This window comes from Larus michahellis, chromosome 2, assembly GCF_964199755.1.
Source record: "Larus michahellis chromosome 2, bLarMic1.1, whole genome shotgun sequence".
NCBI lineage: Eukaryota > Metazoa > Chordata > Aves > Charadriiformes > Laridae > Larus > Larus michahellis.
This window is the reverse complement of record NC_133897.1, coordinates 22,617,043-22,635,564: the sequence shown is the minus strand read 5'-3', so window position 1 is coordinate 22,635,564 and position 18,522 is coordinate 22,617,043. Positions and strand designations below refer to the sequence as shown.

The window sequence follows — 18,522 nt, the reverse complement described above, 5'->3', positions numbered from 1 at the left end:
AAAACAAAAAATTCTTGCTGAAATCTGAGCCTGAAATCTGTTCAAAACTCCCCAAACTTAAAACTTCATGAAACTGAGAAAACTCGAAATGAGAAAGGTGACTTCTGCCCTGAGTAATGTTGGCCTTTTCTTTAAGGCTTGTTTTCTGCCCAGCAACATAGTAACTTTTTCACTTGAAATAAACCCCACCTTGTCTCTCTTAGGATCCAAGAAAAAAAATCTTTCCTTCTGTCACTCTGGGTGTAGACTTTTTTTATGCTTCTCTCCCTGCCTTCGTATTGCCATTGTGAGCTGCATATGAATGCTTTTATGAATTTTAATATATACCACTTAGATGTGACATTAATAAACGCATGAGAAGTTTATAGAGTACCAGAAAAAGATAACTAACTAACTCAATGTATGGCTCTATATGTGTATAGAACCTGTCTATTTGCTTTGGGGACAAAAAGCAGGCAAAAAATAATTCACTAGAAATATCTCTGTTCATAGAAAACAATAGTATGGGATACGCAAGAGAGAACAGATTAGCTGTGCTGGTGACTCCATGAATTCCAGCATGAGTTTGACCATACAAGTGGAAGTAGTGAAACATAGAGTTTAAGTGTTTTGCAGATGTTAAGTTCTGCAGTCCATTGCCTGGTTGTTGATGTCATCTTTCTATGGTTTTTTTCCCTCTTCTCTTTTCCCTCTTCTCTTTTCCCTCTTCTCTTTTCCCTCTTCTCTTTTCCCTCTTCTCTTTTCCCTCTTCTCTTTTCCCTCTTCTCTTTTCCCTCTTCTCTTTTCCCTCTTCGCTTCTCTTTTTCCTTTTCTTTCTTTTCTTAGTATTTAAGTAGCGTTTAGTGTTAAATGGTCGCACTTTTGACATAGTAGCTGGCAAAGGCTGGAGGTAAAGTCTAAAATTAAATGAGTTTAATAAGATTGACATATTTTGTTTTTTAAAATAAGCATGTAAATGCAAAAGAGCTAGCACACTAAAATAAAATGAAGACTTAAAGGGATTGCAAGGCATTCCCAAGAAGCCTGTTCTACATCAACTCAGGATGAGTTGTAGCTAAGCAATTCCTTATAGGCATTTGTGTAAATTATTCTTAAAACCTCTGGGAGTTAAAAAATAAGTCATGTTTCTGTGTTCTCCCTAATGTTTTCTACATCTCTAATCACTATTGCTGTTCTTGTCCAAACCATTTCTCTTCTTCCTACACTCCCTTGAAGCACTTGCCTGAGATGGTGCAGCACATGCTGGGTGAGACCCCAGCCCCTCTTGAGTCCTGTGGAAAGATTGTTTTGGGCCTTGAGGACTGTACACTTCCCTGGTCGTCCTCCGTAGGATACTGTCTTTCACACACGTATGACAGTCGCTTCTAATAGTGATCTCATCCTTAAATCCTGTTGTTAGGACAACCATCGAGTCAGTTAAACACTTCTTACTTATGGAGTTGATGAGTGCTGTCTGGTCATCTGCAGCTTTCCTGACTGAATTGTGGTCTATTCTTCATTTGGATCATTCTCCCAGTTTAGAAAGTTTTGAAGCCTTCCTACTTTCTTCCACTGTTCTTTTAGTTTTTCCCAATTCAATACCATTTTTAAATTTAAGAAGGACGTTCTGTATCCCATCATCCAAATAGTTAATGGAAATACTGAGTTGTAATGGACAAGGGACATAAAGCTGCAGAAAATCAATTAGTCCATCTTCCATATTTGCTGGCAGCCCACCATTAATTTTTCCAATCTGTTGTTCAGTCCCCTTATTTCAGCAATACTTTTAGAGCTTGCTTGTGAGACTATGAGAGGAGCAAAGTTCAAAGCATCGCTCAGTCCAGCAGAGAGGGGATTCTCTGCTGTCTGCGTATTCTCCTATAGAAAGAAGTTAGGACTACGTGACATATTTTGTTATAGAGGTTTTCCTTGGTTTTCTCCTGCTTTTTCCGCAGAAGGTTTTTTATTTTAATTGTGGGGTTATTTTTCTGGAAACTGAAGTTAGCTCAACTGTTCTTCCATTTGTCATAGTCCTTTTTCCCCACTTACTGTGGCTCAAAGATCACCAGAGCAATACACGATAGCTGGAGTATAATTAAACCTCTGTCTCAGCTGTGCTTTTCTTTCTCTACCCTTAATTTTTACTCCTCCATCATCAGGGTGGGCTTGGGGGGGGTTGGTTTTTTTGTTTGTTTGTTTAGGGTTTTTTTGTCCCGTCCCCTCCCCCGCCCCTGCCTTAAATATGCAGTAATAGTGAACTTCTTAAAAAGTGAAGACTGAACCAAATATACATGATATTTCTGGTTTGTCAGGAACATGGAGTTTTAGATTTTTCCTTTGTGTGAGAGAACTCTTTTCTTGGTCTGCTTTTTACTATTAACATACGTAAAAAAATGTATTTTTAATATTGCTAACTAATTGTATATAATTTTATACTGATTTGTTCCCCTATTTGTTGGTTCTATTTTATTCATATTAATTTCCCTTTCAACATTCTTTCATAAGTTTCAGGTTATATACTTTCCACCTTTTTTTTCATATAGGTTAGTTTGAGCTTGTGCCCTTAATATTATTTCACTGAGGACCTGTCACTTTCCTGAACTAATTTTGTTCCTTGAGAACTGCTTCCCATGGGAAGCAGTTATACTTGAGAATACACTGAAAGTACATTAAAATCTGCTTTCCTGGAGACTGTTGCATTCTCCTGTTATCACTCTTTCCTCACTGTTGGTGAGTTTTTTCCATTTCATGAGCACTTGTTTCCTTCCACTTTTATATTTTTAAACAGTTTCTACCAATTGGTTAGAAACAAACCTGGAAAAGCCCCCTTTATTTTGTTTTCTGCGCTTGTTGTTTCCAGCACGTTTAAAGGTGTTACTCTTACCCTGCTTGGCTCCATTCTCAGTAAACGTCTGCATAGTTTAAATATTCCATTAAGACAATGATCTATCTTTATATGATTGGTAATTATTCAAATAAAATCTTTATCACCTTCTCCAGGCTTGATTGCTTATGTCTCTTCAATTTCCCTTCCTTGGCTTTTTTCTATTACTATTTTTTCTTAATTTTATCCTTAAATCAAAGACTTTTTAGGCTCCATCTCAGAGCGCATTCTGAACCTTAGAGAAGCTCTGCATATTTGTTATGCTAGGCAACATCTTTCTTTCCCTTTCCAGAAAATGTTATCTCCTTCATGTAAATGGTAATTATGCAAACTATCACACAGCTCTGTTTTGTTAATTAAGACATGATTTTTGTGGACTTCCAGTTCCTTTTAGTTACCATATTGGTGAGGACACAAAGTGACAACAAAAAGTAGTGTAATTTGTTTAGTGATCTGTAAGCAGGTGAGTTAATTGTCTTCAGTTATTAAGAAATTAAAGGATGCTGATTAATTAGGTACATGATCTGCATTGTTTCATGTGAAACCAACCTGTATAAACCCATCATGATATGATACACTATATTAAATAAGTGTTATTTTACAATGAATAGTTTAAAACTTAAGCTAATGTTGCATTAAAGTAATATGAAAATTACAAAGCTGCATAAAGTTAACAATGTGTTTATATTTATTCTTTTCAAGTAGTTTTTATTCCCATTGTGCAGAAAAGGATTCAGTTTAGATGAAAACCAATAAAACATGCTTTTGTCTTCCAATATCTGACTCAAAAAATGAACAAAGCTGTAAAATCAAGTACTAGAAATCTTGCCTTTGATACCAATCAACCAATTAGAAAAATTATTCTTGTTAGCAAAGGAGAGTATTTCTTTGGGATGAAATACAAATGTAAAACAAGATTAAAATATATTTTTCAATAATACATACTGGTTTTATTTTGTCTCTCCATTCTCCATATCTTGTAAACAGGTTTTATTCACAAAAATAGAGTGTTTTAACAACATTGCAGCTTAATAGTCTACTTCTAAGCTTCACTCCAGTCTCTTAATTTCTTTTATTAATAGCCATAGTGTATTTCCATATTTACTTAAATTATTTTAAATTTAAAAAATAAATAAGGAGCAGAATTCTACCATGTGTTTTCCTTTACCCCCAGTATCACTTTGTACACATGAGTTATGCCATAACGGCCATTTACAATCTTCTGGTTGACTACCAGCAATTCAAAAAGGATTGCTAATCTCCTTGGACTCTAGCCAAGCATTTTATATAATTTTGATACTAGAGGAAAGATACAGAACGTTAAATTTTTTCCTTTTAGAAACTTCAAAGTATGCAGAGTTCTAGTTGCTTATTAGCAAACCGTATTTGTTGTCCAGTGATTCTTTGTGTTGCATGTAAATGGCGTTGGTGTACAAAGGTACATGATCGCATCACATCACAAAGGTGATGTACAAAGGGTATTGAGGTAGGCTTACATGCATAAAGCTGTATCACCAGATCCATAGTTAATGACATACATCAACTCTTTACAGCAAAAGGTACTTTTGGGGGAAAATAAGAAAAAAAACAAGGGAAAGAGTGGGGGAAAAAAAAAGGTAAAGGGAAACCGCCATTGACTAGCTGGAGAAAGAAGTGATGGGGTCCCCTGACGAGCATCCTCGTCGTCCTCTGGGTGTTTTCCCCTCTACAGCATGTGACAATGAGAAAGAAACTAAATTTTGGGTTTCTCTAATATAAAGAAAGCCCTACAAAATAATGGGCAAGACGGTTTGGGGGTTGGAGGGGAAAGGGGTGATTCTCACACCAGTGGCAGTCGCTTCCCAGGAGAACCTGTTGCAACAACAGGTGAAGGCACGTAAAGCCCTGTGTAACGTTGAGCGTGTAAATGACAGCTACTTATGTACAAGATGCTACTACGTGTAATACCTGTTGTCTGTGGATAAAACAACTGTGTGTAGATAGGCAGCTGTATCACACAAGGGTGTTGTCTTGCCCTGGTGAGGCTGAGTGTGGGCTGCTGCACTTGCTTTGGTTCAGCCTAAGGAACTACGTCCCTGCATACGCACAGAAAATTCACTCCACTGAGCTGAAGAGAGTAAATTAAAAATGTCTAGAAACCCAAATTAGAATTCTTACTGCTGCTTTGCATTTTGATGCCATGACTCTTTTTCTTCCAAAAAGAAAATTGTTACAATTCTCTCACTTTATTTTATGCTTTTCTAATAACTCTTGCTGCGTCCAACCTGGAATTAAACCTTAGCAGTTCTACAGCTATAATAAGAGTAAGGTTTATTGCCAGCTAGTGTTTCATCTGCTGGCTAGATGACTAGCTGTGCACCAGCTGTATAATATATTCTGTAAGGATATCATCATCACCGCACTTCACTCTTGCATCTCATACGCCCACCAGGAAACCTGTTTTATCTTGTGCTCCGAGCAAGGAAGCCAAATGAAATGTCTTAAGGAAAAGTAAATAAAAATGTTAGGAAATATTAAAGAGAAGTAATTGCGTTTCTAGCATGTTACTGTGAGTGGTTTCAGACAGGAATAGGATGAGAACTCTCATAAATCTTTAGGTTCTGGTGATGGGCTACTCTTGGCACAGCTCAGTCGAAGAATGGCCCAGAGCCTGGCTTTTAGCCACTCCTGTGTTGGCTTCTCCCCTGCATGGTTCTGGCTGGTTCCTGTCTTATGTCAGAGAAACCCCAGTGTTGCTCTAACTTAACTCTAAATCTTTGGAGGATTTGTCTGGCAAAAGGGATCTCCAGAACATATGGGCAAGGCCGTGACTCTTCTTATAATGGGGCGGGAGAACTGCAACACAACAGCAGCTCAGCTGGTGCTAAACTTTCTGGGAACTCTTCCATGCAAAGAGAAGGGTGAGCACTCACCGGTCTCCCAGATGTGCACGGCCACAGTGATGGCCAGGCTGAGGACTTTTTGCCCGAAGAGCTAAAGAAGGACTACAATAGGTACAGGAGGATTATAATAGATGAAGTTAGTGTCACAGAATTTATTCTTCTTGTGTTTATTGTTCTACGAAAATTAAGGTATTTGGCCTAGTATTTTTTATGCTTCGAATCATCTTCAAGTAAATTTTATTTAAAAAAAGAAAAAAAAAGAAAAATTTCAGATAAAACTATGTTTCTGATTAGCTTTGCTTTAAATAGCCCTAGTTCCCAAGTCTCACAGTTCTTCTGCTTTCAGCAAATATTTGAGAAGAGCACAGCCAAAGTGTGTCTCAACTCTAGTGCTGTTCCTCTTACAGAGTATTAAGCAATTTGTAGCCTGTTAATTCTGCAGTAGAAGTTGAAAGGAGTTTTTGGCAGTGGATATAAAGATTTCAGCCATACTGACGGTGTATGAAAATGTCAGCATGACACTAGAAATGTATTACTTAAGGGATCTTTTTGTTGTTTGCTTTATTTGAACATAGAAAATTGCACATATGCACACAAAATGAAACTAAAAAAAAGCCAAACTAAATATACAATATCAGGTGCTCCAAAGCTAGAAAATGAAAGATGTTGGGTGGTTTGTGCTAGCTTAACTTTCCTTCCTGTGCGGATATATAATGCTACAGATTTTACCGTATAGTCTGATGATATTTAACAAGCAGCTGTTGAGTGTTTTGTTTCTCCCTTCTTGTTGTGGCCCATTGTTGTATTTTTTGCATATTAAGAAGATTATTTACTTCTGTAATGATTTCTTGGGTTTTGGGGAGTTGTGCAGAAGCTATGTGAAAGCTGCACAAGCATTGATTTGTCCTTATACTGTTGTAGCTGGGCCGCTGAGTCACCGATTGAGATCAAAAGTTTCCATTAATGTTGACGGACAAATTTAAGAGACCTTTCATTCATAACAGTGAGTAGCGGGTAGGATTTGGTATGCCTGGACAACTAGGGATTGATGCTTCAGTTCCGTGCTTGCAGGGCAGAGGGAGGCAAAAAGTGATTCATGCCATTTTAAAAAAAGATAAATCATCCCTTAGAGACCGCTTGCCTTTCTCTGTTGAACTGGGTGAGCCTAACTCTTTCATGGCAAAAGTTAATCCATCAGAGGAGTGTAGGATACTGTAGATAGCTCCTTGTATTTCATAAATTCTTGAACTATCCCAAGGGGATATCCATCCTGCATGCAAGTATGATATAGTAGTGGGGTGGGGGAAAATGTGTGTCTATGAAGTCAATGTTTGTTCCATAATACTGTACATAATGAGGGTTAAGTTAAAGATACCACCGTTCCCCTGTGTTTAAGGTACTTCCATTTTCACTTTTCTTAAGTTTGGGATGCTTAACTTTCAGCTTTAATTAATGTTCTTTTAGCACAGCTTTAAATGTATGTGCTGTGTGTTATAATTCTGTAATCTGTATCTAGGCTGTCAAGGAGAGTTGCAGTAGAGATTCCATTTGAATTTATACATGACAAGTATCTCAGTGCAAGACCTACAGAAACAATAGGTACTCAGTTGAAGAGTAGGATAGCATAAGCTTTGTCCATAAAATGTAATTATGTGAAAGAGGCAGGCACATTGAATAAGCTTAGTGCTTACCACGTGCTGAAATAACTTCTCAGGTTCTGTTTAGCGTATTAATTAAGAGCTAATATAACATTTGACTTTTCAAACTCTAAAATATCATCCTTGGAATATATATTCCTATAACTCCTAGAAATAGAGCAGTCTAGCTATGAAATATATGTTTCTAATAAAGGAAGAGTTTTTCCGCATAGTTTCCTAAAAAACACATGCCTAACATATTATGTAAAAGTGAAACATCTTAACAACATTAACCTTTGGCTCTAGCAGTCATGAAGACTTTCTGATCCAATTGAAAAAATGAAGTGCAAAATTATTTAAATATTGAAACTAGCAATAAAACTTGTATGCATAATACTGAACTAAGTAACGTTTTCAGTGATGTAGCTTTTTATCAGGAGCTTTTGGTAATACTAGCTAGATTTTTAAGCAGCCATTGCATTGTTGATTTATTTAGTGTTTACTCTAGCTTGTTGTGTCATGGATTTATGCTTTTCCTGTAGAATTTTTGTTTGTGAATAGCTTGAAAATGTTGCTGCAGTTCTTTTCTCTATGTGAACCTCAATTTAGCCAAAAGAGCTAACATCTACTAAAATGCTGTCTCATAAGCTTAAAATGTCTCATAAGCATAAAATGTCCTCACTTGTGACATTGAAAAAAAGAACTTGAAATCCCAGCACAGTATTTTTATTGCAAACGACAGTTTTCATCTGCTGGGTTTTGCTGCCAGAATAAGCATGTTTTCAGTAAGCACAAACAGACTTCTTCAGCTGTGCCTGTTTCCAGTTGTTCCCGTTAACTCCCCGAGTGGGTGGTACCGAAGAGCCACCTTTCTGGCACACTTGCATGCAGACAACACGCGGCCACCGATGAGTTTTGGCATTATGCTCTAATAAAAAAAGACCCCGCTCATATGAGAAAGCTCCGTGTGCGTCACTGAAGCTATTTCAGTCTTTGCTGCCTCCTGAGCTGAATGTAAACCGACATCGGTGACTCTCTGTTCAAATACGATTTCGTAAAAGGAAGTAGGAAGCATGACTTTCAAGCTGTGTGTGAAGATGAGCTAAAATAGTAACAAAAGTATCTCTAGAGAGTATGAGAGGACCAAAAAAAATTCTTCCGAGCCTACCTATTGTTAAGAAAAAATGGATCCGGCAGACTCTCTTTTGTACCAGCTGGATGTGTTAAATTTTCCTTCTTTAACATTGAGAGCCGGCATTGCTGTAGCAGACATACCAAGGAACTGGAAGGATTCAGAGATTTCCTCAGCGAATTTTACCAATGGGCCTCAATCCTAAGGAAAATCACACTTAAGCATTAATAGACGAGTTTCCGTGCAGCGACACTTAGGGCCTGCTTAGAGAGTTCCAGAGGAAGGCTGATGGCGGCGGTGGCTTGTGGAATGGGCAGGTCTCCTTGCTGGCCGCTCTTGCAGGAGGGTGCTCGTTAGTGTCGGGCGCCGGAGAGCAGCAGTTGTGGTGTTTTAACTAGGCAAGAATTTGGTGAGCCAACCCTTTGTAAGGTAGCAGTGCAAGCACCGGTAATGGCTGCGTATAGTTCACATTGCCATAGTTTTGGAAGTAGACGGTAAAATGTGCTCAGATCAAAGAATTTCTCAGTGCCTGAGTCAGTAATGAAGTTTGGCTCCAGAACTATGTGTTCTGGCTGACCACTTCTCTCCCAAATCCCTCAGGAGAGCTCTGTGCTCTCAAAACCCTAAATAATTCAGAAGAGTTTAAATCTCATTACACCGTTGTTGTACTCCGGCTGCTACTTATTAACTACAATTTTATTGTGCGTTATTCTCCCACTGTACTTTTGTTTTTCTCCTGCACTTTGTTGGAAGCGCCGAGTACAACACCTTGCACAGGGAGGCACTAATCCCAGACTTGAGCCTCAGGCATTGGATGGTTATGAGGGCAGTGCCAGCTGCTGTAGGAAAGTAATACAGCTTAACCTGAAATAAATACACACACACGCGCAAAACCCCCAGCCTAGTGGTTAACCCCCCCATCTTTTTAGACCACTTACAATGAAAGCTGGAAACCAGTGATTTTCAGTTGTAGTAACATTTCATTTTCCTTGTACTGGAGTATAAAGTTTAGTATTTGTTGTCCGTTATAGATTTTTATGTCCCTCCCTCATAGATGTATGAATGAACCGTAGTTCCTGTATGTTTTTTTACCATGAGGGTGTTCAAATACTGGAGCAGGATGCACAGGGCGGTTGTGATGTCCATCCTTGGAGGTGCTCAAGACTCACCTGGACACAGCCCTGAGCAGCCTGATCTAATGAGACCTGCTTTGGGCAGGCATTGGATTCGATGGCTTTGGAGGCTCCTTCCAACCTCGATTATTCTGTAGTTCTGTCTTGCTACCAGACCTGTTTGATGCGTACACCCACGCCAATAAAAGAAGGCCTAATCTTTGCTGGGAAGTCATATTATTGATCGCTACTTTTAGTGACAGCAGGTATACTCTAGTTTTCTATTGGGACATCTGTGAATTGGCGTTGCTTCCTTAGCGATGAGATTGCTGAGCAGATGCTCTTTTTAGAGACTGGACAATAACTTACCTGGAATGAGGCTCCAGCAATAATCAGCATTTAGGATGTAAATTTCCTATGAATTGTTTGTGTACTCAGGTGGGTTGGATTATTGTTTCTTGAGTAACAGATGTATTAGTTGGCGTACAAAATAAAAAATTTAAAATAGGAAATTTCTTTTATTATTTTTGTCTATTTTTCCATTCTTGAGCTGCTTTTTGTGACAGTATATATTTCATAGCATTGTAAATATCTTTAAAATAATCATGAAAATCATTTCCTTCTGTAAAACATCGAGGTTTTGAGCTGCTTTTGCTTTATATATTTGAATCTTAGTCAACAGCAGGGCAAAATAATGTGACATATTTTAAGGCAGCAGTTACCAGGCCATCACATTTCTATTGATCTTTGTCCCGTGTGGGTTATTAATATTGCTTATGGCCCAAACACTGTGTACAAGGGCTACTCTGTGGAAATAGTGCCAAACATAGGTCATCGTTTGACATATTTGCTTCCTACCAAGACTACTAATGAGAAGTTCAGGAGTGGTATCATCTTTCCTCAGCTGAAAAAAAATTGTGTGGTGTTTTAAATTTTCATGAGTGCAAACTTGGTAGTGTTTTGAGAGAGACCCATTATCTTCATTACCCAAGAGAAAAATAATTCCTTGCTTTCAGGATAAAGTTACAGGCAGCTGTGAAAAGTGGATATGATGAAGGATGTATAGCATTATGTATCAACAGTGAGAGAGGAGACTTGTTTTGAGACAAATTTTCTGAACTTTAACACGGAGGCCAATGTCGACAAGCACTTTGTCAAAATGATAACTGGAGTCGTTTCCTGAGTCAGTTCTTGACTTAGATGATCAGAGGGCCCGAGCACCTCTCCTATGAAGACAGGCTGAGAGAGCTGGGGTTGTTGAGCCTGGAGAAGAGAAGGGTCCAAGGAGGCCTTATAGTGGCCTTCCACTACCTTAAGGGGGCCAACCTAAAGGAAGGATGAGGAGGGACTCTTTATCAGGGAGTGTAATGATAGGACACAGGGTAACGGCTTCAAACTGAAAGAGGGTAGATTTAGATTGGATATCAGGAAGAAAGTCTTTCCTGTGGGGGTGGTGAGGCACTGGAACTGGTTGCTCAGGGAAGTTATGGATGCCCCATCCCTGGAAGTGTTCAAGGCCAGGCTGGATGGGGCTTTGAGCAGCCTGGTCTAGTGGGAGGTGTCCCTGCCCATGGCAGGGGGGTGGAACTAGGTGATCTTGAAGGTCCCTTCCAACTCTAACCATTCCATGATAAGCTGCCATTGCCATCACAAAAGATGCGTTCTGATCAGCATTCTGTTTTCATGTCAGCTGGTGTAAATGCTTGGGGGATGTGTGGGAATGATGTGATAGAGTGAGAAATGAGATGGATCAGAGACCCTAGATCCTCATCACCTACTGCTGAAGAAAGTAAAGGCAGCCTTAAGCCTTGCTAGTATTTCTGTAGCCCTAGAGTCATTGTTTCACATAGGACAGCCTCAGGTGTAAATGAAAGTGGTTTGGAGAATGCTCTAATCTGTTTTCTATATTCTGGAAGTGGATGGGGAATAGAGATACCTCGATTATCAAGCAACATTCCCAAAATTAGTGGCCGTGAGGGAGATGACCTGTTCTGTAAGCAAATTCTGTGTCAGAAAATTTCCCTCCTTGGCTGGGAACCCCAGAGGCTATATCCACTGGTTTATCGCACAACATAAAAAGTCTAAAATGAGTTATAGGGAAGAAAGGGTCCTGTCATGTTTTAAGTATATTACTAGAAAACAGATTGTATTATTTTGCTCTGCTATTGGGTGAAATATTTCTTGAATACAAATTCAGCCAAGCAGGTGCTAACTCGTTTAAACTGACCGAGACAGATACAATGTGCAAACGCTCGTGTATGGATTGAACACAAGTTAGTCATAAAACAAGAGTGAGGGAATATAAGTAGCAGAGTATAATAATACCGTAAATCATATTGACTTAGTAATGAGGGCTGGAGTGAACAAGTATAAAGTGAATATAACTTGTGAACCAAAAGGAAGAAGTGAGATCCAGGTGGAAAAAGAGAAAATTAAGTAATGTCTCCCTCATCCCACTTTATGTTTGTTACTAAAAGTCTACAGCCAAAGTTGGGTTAACAGTTGGTGAATATGTTTTCATTGATTTATTTCTCAGTTTAAATCAGGAGCTGAAATTGGTTCGTGAAGAGCGCCACTCCAGAGTGTGTTCCTTGCTGCCCTAGTGATACAGATGGTGGTAGTGTTGATGGTCTGGTTATTGTTCTCCTCGTAGAGTTATTTCGTCTCTTGAATGCTGTTTTTTTACAGGGGGGAAAAAGGAAAACAAGGTGGAAATGTTATTTCTGAAGATAAGTGAACTTTTTCAGGCTACGCTGTTTCTCTTGAGAGAGATGAAATGTTAAACTGTTCAACATCTGGGGGCATCTGTCCTTGTAGTGCAGTCTGTGGATTAACTCGGTGCTAAACTGCCATCACATTTTCATGGAGATTTAGAGAATGAACTGAAAGTGCTTAACTGCTTTGACCCAGTCTAATTTTAGAACTGTAGAATATGTAAGCAAACGCTAGATATATTTTAAAATATACATACGCATAAGTTAAAAAAAAAATTTTTTACATAAGGCCCTAATTACATAACAACTGGAATTTTTTAGCTCAAGACAATGTAGCTTGAGAAAAGAAAAAGTAATTAATTTGCCAGTTCTGTGAAACTTTCAGAATTATTTATTTATGTAAAAAGGCTAGCATTTAACTTTTATAAATTAATTAGTTTTAAATATTCAATTAGATGAATTATTGTAGTTTAATCCCATGGTAATTCAGTCTCACTTTCTACCAGTACGACAAGTATCTAAAATGGGACATACCGTTTCTGTGAATCTCTGTAGCTCAATGTTTTGCTTTGTTTTTCTATACAGAGTTTTACATTAATTTTTTGATAGCAGAAAACGACAGAGGATTTTTCCCCTGCTACTTCTCTTTCATGTTAAGATAGTTCTGGAGTAGTTCCCATTTTTCTCTTTTTCTTGGGTAGTCAGGTGTTGCCCTCTAAGAGGAAATTTTAGATCACTTCTAAGAAGTATGTCAAGGACATTAACTTGCTGAAAATGTCTGTTTATTGCAATGCAGCAGAGATTTTAAAGTCTTTAGTCAGCCGTAAGTCTTTCATCCACTGATACTATTAGGAGTAAGTCACAATACTCTGTTGAGCGTTTTTTTATATTCGCTAGAGGATATAGCAAATGCAAGAATGGATAAGCAAGCATATCATCCCCCCCTATCAGTGTTTGGCAAAGATTGTTCCGTAATATTTCCATTCTTATTCTGAGATACATTTCTAAAGTGACAGTTTACTATGCTTTACAAAAAAATCATTGTTAACAATGAATGATTTATTCCATGCTGTACGATTTAATGATGAAGTATTGTTTAGGAGATTTGACAATTTAATGCTTATTCATATCTGTATTTTCAGTATTGAAATGAGTAATAGCATAGAAAGAGTCAATCCTGTTAGTCTGTAATTTTTAAATTCAGGAAAGTTGTGCGGTTTTGTATGAATATTAAAACCCAGTAATTTATTTTATCTCTTATTTTTACGAAAGATACAGGATATCACTGAATTCAGTGCCCGTGTGACTACTTTTTTTCTTTGCGGCATGCCTAGTTCTGTAATAGTAAGCTGACTTTTATGTAGGGTAACTGAGTGCTAGTAACAGCTGAGAGAATTGTAGAGGAGCTGAATCAATATGAATTTGAGCTGTGAGGAAGTGGACATACCCATGTTGTGTCAACACGGCAATGTCTTTAAACTGATGTGGAGGAATCAACACATATTTGGGGTGATCATAGACCATGACTATAGGCAGTTTAAATAAGTGCCTGTTTAAATGGTACCAGTTTCAGTCTTCAGAGCCCTACCTTTCTTAAGATTCTTAAGATTTTTTCCACTAATTATGAAAGAAAGAACGGACAGAATAAAGACCTTTTCCAATAATTTCCTGATCATCTCTTTGTACAAATACGTAGTTAGATCCAGAATACCACATAAACATGAAGCCCATTCTGCAGTCCCCTTCCAGAATTTATTTCTGTTGAAACAACCTGTTTCATTTCTGGACACAGAGGTTCTCTTGACCCCATTGTTATGAAAGAGCTTATTGTTTCTCCTTCTAAATTGAAAAGTCTTCCTAGAATGTGCACTTAAATGCAAATTGTTTGACTGTGGTAGTTCATGCAAATACAGGCCTATTTAAAGAGTTTTAAACTCTGCTTTATTGGAACCCTGTGGCTTTTACAGCACATTAGACCTAAATTAAGCAACAGGGAACTTTCTCTCCCTTGATTTCCAACTGTCCTTTCCAGGCCAGGTGGCATGATATTGTCTTTAGAATTATTTATATATCTCCCTTGTTATTTTATCATGTATTTTAATGTGGCAGATTTCTGTCCTCTAGCACTATGCAAGTTGTTAGAGTAATCCTGGATGGAGCAGGCAGGCATTTTTGGTAATCAGAAAAATATAGCATGATTTTTAGGTTCTGGTATTCGGGTTTGCTGTCATGAAGTAGGGGATACATTTCATATTCTCTTTTTTGAGAATAAATGGAAGCAATTCCTCACATAGGAAATGAGATTTTTTTTTTCTTGTCATCTCAGAAAAATACCATATTTTTAGCCAAGCCAAAGTGATGATGGATACCAACGAATAAAGCTAAAATTGTTCTCTGGTAAAAGTTTTAGCATATTTTAAGAAGAAAAGTTATGTCATGCCTTCCTCAATAACTTGTGAGCACCTCTGAGACTCAGTTCATGTCTTTAAAAATATTTCCCCAGTCCTAATGTGTAGGGACTTCAGGCTAGAGCAGTGTGGAAGATTTTGGCATGAGCTAAAAGTTTAGCCTGGGGTAGGACAACAGTAGGTCCCGTGGATAGTGTGTGATATCCTCTGTTGGGAGAGCAAGCTCAAGGTGTTGTTTGACGTAGAATAAATCAGAATAAAGGTTGTACTCTGGTATTCTGGTTGCACCTCTGAGAAGAGGAAGGCTTCTTATAGCAATAGGCTGGGCTGAGCTGGATGGCAGCTTTTACTGCCTGTGCAGAAAGGTGTTCATCATTGGTGGGGTTTGGAAGGAGAAGCTGTGCAGGAGGCTGGAGGGTGGCTGTGGGGCCAGCAGGGCCGCTGACTCTTCCTGCAACTGCTTCTTGAACATAAAACTTGTGAAAATGACGTAACTCACTGGTATCAACTAGCAGTATAGTATGAATTATGGGAGCCAGCACATCTGTCTGTGGCTGGTATTTGGTGATGACCGGGCGATCTGAGGGCACATTACTGTGCTCTCAGAATGGCTCCGCACTGAGATGTCTGGCTTAGGGGTCACTGGCAGCTGCTGACACCGCTCCTCTTCATTTGTGATTTCCTTGGAGACTACATGGGGGCTGGCACTTGCTCATGTGTAGCTCTGGGCAAGCACAGCAGCAGAACTGCAAGCTGAGCATAGTATATGGATTGCCAACTAGTTTATGGTTTCTAATTGCTGATTTGATTTATCCCAAATGAATTCAGAGCACTGGTAGCTAGAAAAAGCCTTATATTCTGTCAAATGTGTTGATATTAAATAGCTGAGGTAAGTAAACACGACACTGATATTCTACAGGGATGCTTTAAGAGTTCTCTGTAATTTTTATTATTTTAAAAAGATAACTTACAGAAATCATCCTCTGTGTATACATTTCTACATATGTCCGTGTTTTTGTGAGGGAAATCTTCATGCTGTTTTTTTGTTTTGCAGACAAAACCTGTTGCATTTGCAGTTCGGACAAATGTTGGGTACAGTGCAGCTCACGATGACGATGTTCCAGTCCCAGGCATGGCCATCTCATTCGAGGCTAAAGATTTTCTTCATGTTAAAGAAGTAAGTTGAACTAGAGGAGTAACTGAATCTCTCTTTAAGCGTCTATTTGAGTAATAGTGCTACTATTTCTTAACGTTAAGATAACACTTCACGCTGTCAAAGCACTATACAAATGTTACATAAATAAGGTAACATAAGGAACTGACTGTTCTCTGAAATACTATTCTTATAAAAGCAATGGCACAAAATCCTTATAATCAAATTAATGAAGTTTGGAAAGCAAGTACTTTTCTTCTCTAAAAATCACTTATTTAGACCTTTAAAAATCTACATCTGCATATTCAATAATATAATATTTGTGGGTTTTCCCATTCTAGTACTCTGAGGGTTCATTGTGATTCAGCAACCAAGGGTTGATTCTCTTTTATTTGTGTGACTGAATCTCAATAAACCTCAAAATCCTCAGTTCTCCATTTTTTCACTGAAGTTACTTCCCTGTCACAGACAATATTTTGTTAACAGTTACATTCTGAAGAACTGTTGTGATGTTTCAAGACGCACATAGCAACTGTCACAAAAGGCACTTCGTGTTTGCAGCGCTGTTTTTCTTTTCCTGCAGTTTGGCTTTGAAAACTTTAAGTTTTTACAGTTTCAAACACCTAAAGTCATTTTCTTTCTCTGCTTCTTGCAAAATAGTCCAAATCAAATAACTTGGCAGCTTTCCCATACAGACCCTCCTTAGCAGCCCGCTGCTCTCTTCTGAATGATTCCCTCATTTTACCATATTTTTCAGCTTCTGGTCGTATTCCATTGTGTTTTGCCACAAAACAGTCCATCTGGAAATGGAAATTTATAGCAGAAGAACTAGAAAGTTAGCTTAAGGATGAAAGCTACGTAGCCGTGCATTTGAAATTATATCTTTGCCCCATTTTAGATTATGGAAAAAGCCCTCGGTAGTTATGACTGATGATGCACAATGATTTTGCTAGTGCAGGTGCTTTGCCGGAAACAAGAAACATTCCTAATATACAGGTAGAAATGCAGGTGGACAGAGACTAAGGAAACACAAGAAATGGACTTCTAGTGCCTTCATACTGATGACTAATGATCATCATTTTCCATATATATTAAACACACAAAAAAGGGATAATTTGGATTCAAACTGTATATAGTGAAGGAAATGCGTTTTCTGTCTGATGATAGCGCAAAAGAATTGCTCTGCTCTGTTTTGTGACAAAAGTAGAGATGAGCAGGCACAGAGTCCTGGCAAAAGAAAACCATCGGCATTCTCCGGTGAGTCTGGGAGCACTGGAAAATACGGCTCAGATTGGTTAGATTAAATGATTTTGTATAGTCATCTATTCCATCCGCATTTCAAATGATCTGGTAATCTCAGACTTCACATCAAGGCTTTCCCCTGTTTCCATATGAACCAGAAACACAGTGTTAGCAGATTTTCTGTTACAATTCACGCTTTTTTCCTCACAGCATAGCTTATACTCAGATGTAAATATGCATAGGAGAAAATGAGGAAGAAAAAGTTTCCTGAACTTTTCTGGATTTCCAGAAGTGCCTTGAAAGGAAGCTTAGCTCAGCTGAGTTGTTATATTGTCCATGGTTGCGTGTAGCACTGAGGAATGGAAAAATAGATGAAAATGTTCTTGCAGCTTCAAGTGGAATGGAGCAGGCAGCCTGCGCTGATTGCCTTTAAAAACACCCGGTTTTCTCTCTCAGCAGTAAAAGAAAGTTGACCCTCTAGTGGAGCTAGGGCAGAGCTGGGTTGTGGAAGGGACCCTGCATCTGGGCCAGGTTCACTGCTGGGATGCAGAGGTGGGAGGGGACCCGCAAGGAGTCAGACTTGAACTTGGACTCTCTGGTCCTGACTTTGGCAGTGCCTGTGGCGTCTGGGAGCATTGAACCTCTTCAGGAGGGTGCCCCGAACATCGGCCCTTCATTGCACAGCTGCGTCCTTCCCCTCCATCTTCCATGGCTATGCCCTGCTCACTCTCCAGGGCTCTGTATCCCACTGGATATCGCTCCTTCAGTAACTTTGGGGCTCCCTGTAGTTAATACTGGGAGAACTGAAATGTCCAAACTTCATTTATGCAGATGAAAAGTAAAGGAAACCATATTTGACTATAAAATGCATTATTGTTTTTATATTTTATACCTAACTGGTTGCTAGACATAAAGAAATCTAAGTTAATCTCTAATAACTTTTGCCTGCATCGTAATGCCTTATTGGATCAATGCTGTCTCTGTGAGGAGTGTTCTCCAATTTGTGCTTCTGAGAGGGCTTAAGTGAGGAAAACCTTAGTTCAAAATCTGCATGGGCAATGGTGAAAAGTATTCCAGTGAATGAGTGTGAGGGAAATTTGTTTTCATTATTAGGTTACATTCATTAAAACTCAGTACACGTAAAGATGAAGTGTTCCTTCCTGCATGAAGAAATATGCGCCGCATCATAGTCACTCCTGAATCTTTTGAGGCTTTAATGCATGGCCGTAATTCTGCTTTGCATTTAATTCTTATTTGTGTTTCCTTTGGCATTCCAAGCACAGGTGAATTACAGAGAGTCACTCACCCCAGCCAGCACCTTGACAGCTGGACACCTCGCTACCAAGATTTCCGCTATTGCTTTTTAAAGTTAGAAAGTA

General features: G+C 38.7%; 1 protein-coding gene across 7 annotated transcripts in view; it reads left to right on the top strand.

Annotated features, from left to right (window-relative positions):
• Window positions 1-18,522, top strand: part of CACNB2 (calcium voltage-gated channel auxiliary subunit beta 2) — a 256,438-nt gene that overhangs the window by 196,036 nt on the left and 41,880 nt on the right. For all 7 annotated transcript variants that reach the window (XM_074574508.1, XM_074574507.1, XM_074574510.1 and 4 more), the window contains one exon: window positions 15,803-15,925. In XM_074574508.1, coding sequence (XP_074430609.1) covers window positions 15,803-15,925 — 123 coding nt within the window. The remainder of the gene's footprint in view (window positions 1-15,802; window positions 15,926-18,522) is intronic.